This window comes from Piliocolobus tephrosceles, chromosome 18, assembly GCF_002776525.5.
Source record: "Piliocolobus tephrosceles isolate RC106 chromosome 18, ASM277652v3, whole genome shotgun sequence".
NCBI lineage: Eukaryota > Metazoa > Chordata > Mammalia > Primates > Cercopithecidae > Piliocolobus > Piliocolobus tephrosceles.
Genome location: NC_045451.1, coordinates 73,053,421 through 73,062,799, shown reverse-complemented (window position 1 = coordinate 73,062,799; position 9,379 = coordinate 73,053,421). Strand labels below are relative to the sequence as shown.

The following is a 9,379-nucleotide window of genomic DNA, read 5'->3' as shown; positions in this document are numbered from 1 at the left end:
TTCTTCTTCTTCTTCTTCTTCTTCTTCTTCTTCTTCTTCTTCTTCTTCTTCTTCTCCTCCTCCTCCTCCTTCTCCTCCTCCTCCTCCCCCCCCCTCCTCCTCCTCTTTTCTTTTTTCTTTTTTTTTGACACGGAGTCTTGCTCTGTTGCCCAGGCTACTGGAGTGCAGTGGCCAGATGGCTCACTGCAACCTCTGCCTCCCAGATTCAAGCTATTCTCCTGCCTCAGCCTCCTGAGTAACTGGAACTACAGGCAGCGTGCCACCACACCCGGCTAATTTTTTGTATTTTTAGTAGAGACAGGGTTACACCGTGTTAGCCAGGATGGTCTCCATCTCCTGACCCCGTGATCCACCTGCGACGGGCTCCCAAAGTGCTGGGATTACAGGCGTGAGCCACCGCGCCTGGCTGGATTTATGTTTGATAGAGATGTGAACAGAATGATTTCTTACAGTAGATTTACTGAAAATGAACTGGTGCTCCTCATCCTTATAATACCAGAGTACTTTCTAAGCCCAGATATTCACTCATCCCCACACACTACTGCAATATAACGTGAATAAGAGTGTTAATAGTGAATGTCTTTCTTGGCCACTAAAGTCCTGTGTCCAATTGTCTCCTCTGATGAAGCAATGAATTCTTAGAATAACAGAACTATAAAAAGACCTTTAAGGTATAACAAAATGCCATTTTATATCCAAAACATGTTGAAAATTAGGACTAGACATATAAAGGAATTAGGCGGGTGCGGTGGCTCACGCCTGTAATCCCAGCACTTTAGGAGGCCTAGGTGGGCGGATCACAAGGTCAGGAGATCCAGACCATCCTGGCTAACACAGTGAAACTCCGTCTCTACTGAAAATACAAAAATTTAGCCAGGTGTGGTGGCAGGTCCCTGTGGTCCCAGCTACCTGGGAGGCTTGCAGTGAGCCAAGATCACGCCACCGCACTCCAGCCTGGGCGACAGAGTGAGACTCTGTCTCAAAATAACAACAACAACAAAAGAAATATAAAGGAATTACATACTTTTTTAAAACATCTTTCTGAGGGCAGGGAATATGCATTCCTAAAAAATGCTAACACTCTTAATTCTTCTAGTACCACCTTGCTTTTTATATGTTCCATGTGGCAATCATGTGAAAAGCACAACTTCACGTCTTTTCCTCGCCCCACTGTAGATGACATTGGTGTCATGAGATCAGGCTCTATCATTTGAAATGAATTAACTTCTAAAAGTTTTAGTTAAAATTTCAAATCTCAAGTAAATCAAATCTTGATTAGAACAATGTAACTTATAATTTAAAATGAATGTTACTGAAAAGTGGCGTTCCTGGGGGTGGTAAGGAGTCTTTGTGAATGTAGCACAGCTCTGGCAGTCTTCCTGGCGTGGGCCGCTGACATCAGGGCAGCGTTTAACAGGGGAATTAAGCAGCTCGGCATTGCGGGAATTACTTCTGTGACATCATCTATGTTATGCTGCCAGTAAATGTTCTGAAAAACTCTGCTCCAGAAAAGCTATGTCTGAATGAGAGAAGTCAGTTTTCCAAACTAATTATCACCAACTCCTGCCCTCAAACAACCTAGCCATGTAAAGCAGAGGGTAACATACAAGTAGTCTTTGCAAGGCGGTGTCACTGAGAATTCATGCTGAAAGCATTGTCTGTTTGTCCTGTCCTATAAACACAGACATGAAGTGGATATGGTTAGCTAGGTGGTCTGTAATTATGAATCCAGAAGCTTATATTTTCTTTCTCTCCCTTCCTCTCTTCTTCTTTACTTCCCTCCCTCCCTCCCGCCCTCCTTCTTTCCTTCCCTCCTTCCCTCCTTCCCTCCCTCCCTCCCTCCTTCCTTCCTTCTTTCCTGTCTCCTCTTTTCTCTTCCTTGGAAAAACATTAGAAAGACAAAACTGCTAGCATAAAGTTTTCATTTGAAAGCTGATCCTAGAGTCTAAAAACCCAGGATGGGTAAAGACTTAAAATTTTAGCGATTTTAAAAATCCATGTAACGAAGAAACAATCACTGTTCGCTCTCATAATGTATGGAAAATTTCTTTCCTGCTTGTAAAAGATAAAAAATTAGGTTTATTTATTTATTTTATTTTATTTTTTGAGACGGAATCTTGCCCTGTCCCCCAGGTTGGAGCGCAGTGGCACGATCTCAGCTCCCTGCAACCTCCACCTGCAAGTCTCAGCCTCCTGAGTAGCTGGGACTACAAGCACCTGCCGCCATGCCTGGCTAATATTTGTATTTTTAGTAGGGACAGGGTTTCACCATATTGATCAGGCTGGTTTCGAACTCCTGACCTCAGGTGATCCGCCTGTCTCGGCCTCCCAAAGTGCTGGGATTACAGGCGTGAGCCACCGCGCTCAGCCGAAAAATTAGCTTTAAACAATCCCAAGCTGCCCACCAGCAGTCCCTTAAGCCACATATTTTTGTTAATTAAATCATTACTTTCATTTTAAAACATTCCCAAAAATGTTGTAGGAAGCATCAATACAGCATTTTCCACAATCCAGATTCTGAATCCTTTGTTTAAAAAAAGTCATTACATATTTCCTGGAACTGTTATTTTAAAAAGTCATCCCTATCTATTTTGGCAAACCTTGTAAAAACATTAGCCTTCTTAGAATAGCATTTTAAAAGTTAGTCTCAGAGCTTAGCCGGAGAGAGTCAAGGATTCAAGAGCCTATGAAGCAAATCTAGAGCTAAAAGAGTATTACTAAAAAATAAGCATTCGAAGTTATTTTTAGTGGGTGAGAACGGTGTGTTCCCGAACTTCCCTTTTTATATTTTATAAGCCGTTACCGTACATTTACTAACAGTCTGGCTAAACAGAGTGCTGGGGTACCCCTGGCTGGAAGGCACAAGGCTGTCTACATTTGCTCCCTCCCCCAGCAGTGGTAATAAGAACAACCCCTCGCTGGGGTGAATGGACCGAAAAAGTCACCATTCAGTGACTGCTGCGTAGGACTCAGCCTTTAGACGCAGGTGCTGTGCCTCGGAAGCCTGCTTTGTGCCACCTTTGTAACATGTTCCAAGCCCCCACTGGGCCTGGCTGACTGGGTGGGTACCCCAGGTCCAGCAGGACTCTAGGGGTTTCTGTACCCGTTTCTCTCCTTCAGAGCACACTCTGACCCTGTGCTTCCCACCCTGAGTGCAGATCCACAGCCCAAAGTGCTGGGCGGCTGGAGGGTGGGGAAGACTCCCCGTTCCCAGGGGGCATGAGTCCATGCAAGCTCTTACTGGCACATTGCCTCTGCCCCTGAATCTCAAGTGGCCGGGCCACCAGTGTCGCCGACACGCTGGCTGTGGTGACTCTCGATTGCCTCAGGTTCCTGGCCAGCTCAGAGCACTGAGTTACTGACAGGCATGTGTGCGGACCAGCGTGGCCCATCTGGGTGCGATGCTGCCAATGGGCCACAGCACCTGAGGGCAGCGGGGGTGGCCTCAGTGTCCTGTACCCTATGCCCCTGCCTCTGGCACCCAAAGGGGTCTCTTCGACCCCTCTGCAGGCCGCATGCTGTGTCCTCTGAGGACTTGTGTGACCTTTGCTATCCACTGCTCATGGGCCCTGCAGTTGTCCTCTCTTGCCTCCAGTCCATGTGACCATCTCTCATTTTACCTGGTCAGGCTCAAGTCCTTCAGGATGAGTTTTTGGCTTGCTGGGAAGGTGTGGGCTCCTTGCTACCCCCCACTGCACTGGTGGCAGGGTGTGGACAGCAGGTTGGGCTCAACCTGGAGAGAGATCACCTTCTAAGGCTGCAGTGATTATGCTAAAGAGTTCAAGGAAAGACATGGATGGAGGATTCTGCTCTACCTTCATGCTATAAAATCCCAAGTAGTGAATTTACAATGACCAGAAGAAGCACCAGCCTTTGTATTCTCCTGCATCCTACCGGTAGGACTGGCATTGGTGATCATCAAGGAAGCCCAGAAGCAGCTTTGAGAGCATCAGCAGAAGCCAGCATGCACGGCAGCAAGCGATGCTGCAGCCTCACGAGTGGGGATGTCACCAGTGGGGTATAAGTCCCAGGCAGCTGCAGAGACAGGAAGGTCGACGCTGCTTCAGCACAAACGAGTTCCTGAGAGCCACAGCATGGGCAGTGCTGATAGCTTTGCTACCTTTTCCTCCTGGAGATATGACTTTAGCCAGGAGAGGCACTTGACAATAAAAAGCAAGAAGTGATGGTGCCTGGATACTACAGAGAACCTTCATGTGCGTTGGCTGGATGGTAAAATACAGAAATCCCTCTTATCTCTCCATTATTCTAAATCCATCATAATTTATCAATAAATCTATATATATCATGTGGACCTATGAATGTTGCAATGCATTTTAAAAACAAGTTGCGTACATTGTATTAGAACAAGCTGTGTGTATTTGTCCAGGATGCTGCATACCGGAGTAGTCCCAGTGTTCAAGGCTGACTTGTATTTCCAGACTCGGTTGCCCTAGTCACGCAGAGCACGCTGCCAATTGGAAGGGGATGGGTCCGGTGTCTCTGTAAGGAAACTGGACAACGGGTATCCAAATGCTCTTAATTGTACTGTTATTTATTTATTTTTGTGGGGGTGGTTTAGTATATTTTTTGAGACAGAATATCGCCTGTCGCTCAGGCTGTAGTGCAGTGGTGCGATCTCAGCTCCCTGCAACATCCACCTCATGGGTTCAAGCGATTCTCACGCCCCAACCTCCCCAGTAGCTGGGATCATGAACCTGTGCCACCATACCTGGCTGATTTTTGTATTTTTAATAGAGACGGAGTTACCTCATCTTGGCCAGGCTGGTCTCCAACTCCTGGTCTCAAGTGATCTGCCCACCTCGGCCTCTCAAAGTGCTGGGATTACAGGCGTGAGCACCCAGCCCTGTACTGTTATTCTAATAGTGAAAAGTTGGAAACAATCTAAACGTCCAGCAACAGGGGATTGAATAAATACATTGCAGCAGGACATTTAAATGAAACTACTAAAACACAAGCCTAGGCCACGTGTGGCAGCGTATACCTATAATCCCAGCACTTTGGGAGGCTGAGGCAAGAGGATTACTTGAGGCCAAGAGTTCAACACAGCCTGGGCAATATAGGGAGACCCTGTCTCTACAAAAAAAAAACAAAAAACAAAACTAAAAAATTAGCAGGACTGTAGCTTCAACCACTCAGGAGGTTGAGGAGGGAGGATATCTTAAACCGGGGAGGTCAAAGCTGCAGTAAGCTGTGATTGTGCCACTGCACTCCAGCCTAAGTGCCAGAGTGAGATCATGTCTCAAAATAACAACAACAATAATAAATTAACCTTAGCTTATCACAACATCTTTTAAATTTAATTTTAAATTTAAATTTTTAGATATAGAGTCTCGCTTTGTCACCCAGGCTGGTGTACAGTGGCATGGTCATGGCTCACTGCAGACTCGACCTCCTGGGCTAAAGCAACCGTCGTGCCTCAGCCTCCCAAGTAGCTGGGACTATAGGTGCACAATCTCATGCAGTGAGCTGAGATTGCGCCACTGCACGCTCCACCTCCCGGGTTTACACCATTCTCCTGCCTCAGTCTCCCGAGTAGCTGGGACTACAGGCGCCCGCCACCTCGCCCAGCTAGTTTTTGTATTTTTAGTAGAGACGGGGTTTCACCGTGTCAGCCAGGATGGTCTCCATCTCTTGACCTCGTGATCCACCCATCTCGGCCTCCCAAAGTGCTGGGATTACAGGCTTGAGCCACCGCGCCCGGCCTTCTTTTCTTTTCTTTTCTTTTCTCTTTTCAAGACAGGGTCCCACTCTGTCATTCAGGCTGGAGGGCAGTGGTACAATCATGGCACACTGCAGCCTCCATTTGCTAGGCTCAAGGGATCCTCCTGCCTCAGCCTTCTGAGTAGTTGAGATTACAAGTGTGCACCGCAACACCCAACTAGATGGATTTCTTTTTTCTTTTGCTTTTTCTTTTCCTTTTCCTTTTTTAAGACTGAGTTTCACTTTCGTTGCCCAGGCTAGAGTGCAATGGCGCCATCTCAGCTCACCGCAACCTCTGCCTCCCGGGTTCAAGCGATTCTCCTGCCTCAGCCTCCCGCGTAGCTGGGATTATACGCATGCACCACCACGCCTGGCTAATTTTATATTTTTAGTAGAGACGGGGTTTCTCCATGTTGGTCAGGCTGGTTGCGAACTCCTGACCTCAGGTGATCCGCCCGCCTTGGCCTCCCAAAGTACTGGGATTACAGGAGTGAGCTACCGCGCCCGGCCTGGATGTCTTAATATTTACAGTGTGTACCTCCTACACTCTGATGCACACTTCTTACCAAGGCAGCCAGAGGACTTGCGACTTCCCACTTACCAGGTCCAGTTAACATGACATCTTCAAACAGTGGGCTGATGTGACACTCTGCAGATTCCAAGAAGATCAAGACCCTGGTGGGCTGTGTTGGGACAGAAAGTAGAGGTTCTGGGGCAAGACAGTGAGTGTGAGAAATGTTGTTAATTCCAAGTAAAAACTAACTCTTTTGAGCCTCTTTATCGGCGGATGTTGAGAAGTATGATATTAATGGTTCAGTAGCCACATAACACAACAAGCTTTGGAAACTATGTTGGTTGTTCATACCACATACCACAATGTTCAGTCCATACTACAGTCCATACCACCTGTGATTGGGGCTTTATTTATTTATTTATATATTTTTTGAGATGGAGTCTCACTCTGTTGTCCAGGCTGGAGTGCAGTGGCTTGATCTCGGCTCACCACAACCTCTGCCTCCCAGGTTCAAGTGATTCTCCTGCCTCAGCCTCCTGAGCAGCTGGGACTACAGGCGTGCACCACCATGCCTGGCTAATTTTTGTATTTTTAGTAGAGACGGATTTTCACTATTTTGGCCAGGCTGGTCTCGAACTCCTGACCTCATGATCCACCCGCCTCGGCCTCCCAAAGTGCTGGGGTTACAGGCATGAGCCACCGCGCCTAGCCTATTTATTCATTCATTTATTTATTTTTGAGACAGAGTCTCAGTCTGTCACCCAGGCTGGAGTGCAGTGGCGTGATCTCTGCTCACTGCAACCTCTGTCTCCCAGGTTCAAGCAATTCTCATGCCTCAAACTTCAGAGTAGCTGGGACTACAGGTGTGCGCCACCACACCCAGCTAATTTTTGTGTTTTTAGTAGAGACGGGGTTTCACCGTGATGGCCAGGCTGGTCTCAAACTCCTGACCTCAGGTGATCCGCCCGCGTCAACCTCCCAAAGTGCTGGGATTACAGGTCTGAGTCACCACGCCCAGCAGGGCTCCATTTAGTTAGGGGTACAGTAGTCCACCCTCATCTGCCACGATCCATGTAATTTTTGTAAGCACCACTTGGGTAAATTGAAGGGACCGCCACCCTCCACCTTTGAAGTTGCTTGTGGTGGTGCTAATCCCTGCAATTCCTTCTAGCATTGCTTCTGATTTTTCAGGGACTTCTCCCCTGTGTCTTCTCCCAACGTCTACACGTCAAGAAATCATTGTAAGGTTTCTGCCAACTACTAGGTGTCTGTCTATCCTAATTATACATGTGGGAGCTGAGAAAATAACGACAGGCCATGTTCCTGGACCCAGTGGACCCACTGCAGGGTATACTTGGGTCAGAACTCCATGTATCATCTGCCCTTCAAAAGCCCTGAGTATAACTGGAGGAACATAATGGGATTTCAGGTCCCATGGTATCTGAAGTTTGAGCTCGGATTTTCTATCCATTTCCTTGGCACCATTGGGCTGCTAGGTGGCTGTAGGTTCTATTGGTGAAGGACTAGGGTAATATTTTTCATCTGTACTTTTATTGGTGGTGCAGACTCTTTCATTACAGAGAACTGGCAGGCTTCCCTTCAATCAATGTGCATTAGATCTGTGAACTGACAGATCTAGCTTCAGAAATTGAATGAAGGATTGTGATATTCCATTGCAGTGGCTCGTTTCAAACTTCAGCTTCACAGCACTTTTTTTTTTTTTTTTTCGAATTGTCCAAGTCAAGTCACAACCTAATTGTTGTTCACCCGTCTCAGCCCCTGGAACAGAGCCCACAGATCCTAGCAGGTCACAGCAGCCTAACTGCCATGCTGGCCTTGCTGCCATGATAGCAACTTCATTCCTCTTCTGCTGCTGCCTCCCCTCTGTGATTTCAGAATCCCATCATGCCCATTGATACCTGGCATCCATTGGCAGCATCTTCCATTGGCTGGCTCTTGCCTACAAAGCACATTTCCTACCGAGCTTCTCAAAGATGATCAGGCCTCCCTCTCCAGGAGGTCTTTGCACTTTATGAAGGGAGTCTCCTCTGAGTTTTCCCAAAGAGCACAGCCAGGAAGTGGGTTCTCTGATCCCACACACTAAGCCTTTTCTATGTCTAATTTCCCTGAGCTCTTCTAGTATTCTGCCAAGGAAATTAACGCATCCTTACCTCATTCACTGTAGGGCATCATCCTGCCCAAGCTTCAGGAAACTATCCGAGCAGTGGATGAGAAGTGGGTTCAGATGCCCTCACTAGGACTCCCAAACCAAGGGGTATATTCCTGTATCAATAAATCCTCCTCTACTCATCCTTATATTTGCCTCTTTCTTGGCCCAACACCTTAAGCCTTATAATTGCCCATTTTCTTCTTCTTCCTGTTGGTCCACATGAGCCAGGTCTTACAATTCTTTGGATACATAAGATTTCTGCCTGGAGTTTGGACTGTTTTTCCTGCCCAAGCTGTGTCGGGATCAGGCCCTGCTTCTCAGTATAGAGGTCACAAGTGGTGGCAGGGGGTGCTCTTGAGAAGCACAGCATTGTTTGAGACGCTTTCTCATGTGAGGGCTTCTGTGAATCTAGTAAGAATGGGGGTGCGCATCTGCTGGCCAGGGGGAGCCAAAAAACTTGGGGTTGCAAGGTTCTCAGGCTGGTCTAAGTCTACCCAGGTATTTCTCAAGTCAATGATTTGAGGACAAGACCACTTATGGCTGTGCGTTCATGCTCCTTTGTATCTCTGTTTTCCTAATAACACAGTGCTGTGCCTGATTTTTATCCACACACTCTATGAGTAAGATGAGCGTCTCCTTGAATGTGGTTGTGGAGCCCCTTTGCTTCCACACCTGCCTCAAGCTGACAGTTGCGGGCAGAAACCTGTTTCACTTTTTTTTTTCAAGACTTCCGGAGCATTTAACAAAGACCAGGAATCTCCAAAATCGTTATAGTTCCCCTTGCCCTAATACCACTTAGGTGCCAGAGCTGCCACACAGCCCAGTGCTTTACCTTCCCCTGCACCTGGTGCCAGAGCTGCCACACAGCCCAATGCTTTACCTCCCCCTGCACCTCATCCCAAGCCACCAAGGTGAGATCCTTAGCCATCGTGATGTTGCCAGATGCCACTCACTCCAGTCTTGTGTTTCTTAGC

General features: G+C 47.4%; 1 protein-coding gene across 1 annotated transcript in view; it reads right to left on the bottom strand.

Moving 5' to 3' along the window:
* The window catches only part of LOC111553529 (collagen alpha-1(I) chain-like), a 12,456-nt gene extending 3,123 nt beyond the window's left edge, over positions 1–9,333 (bottom strand). Inside the window, exon 1 of the mRNA XM_023228410.2 lies at positions 9,238–9,333. Within this exon, the coding sequence (XP_023084178.1) occupies positions 9,238–9,333 (96 nt within the window). The remainder of the gene's footprint in view (positions 1–9,237) is intronic.
* Between the last annotated feature and the right edge of the window lie 46 nt (positions 9,334–9,379).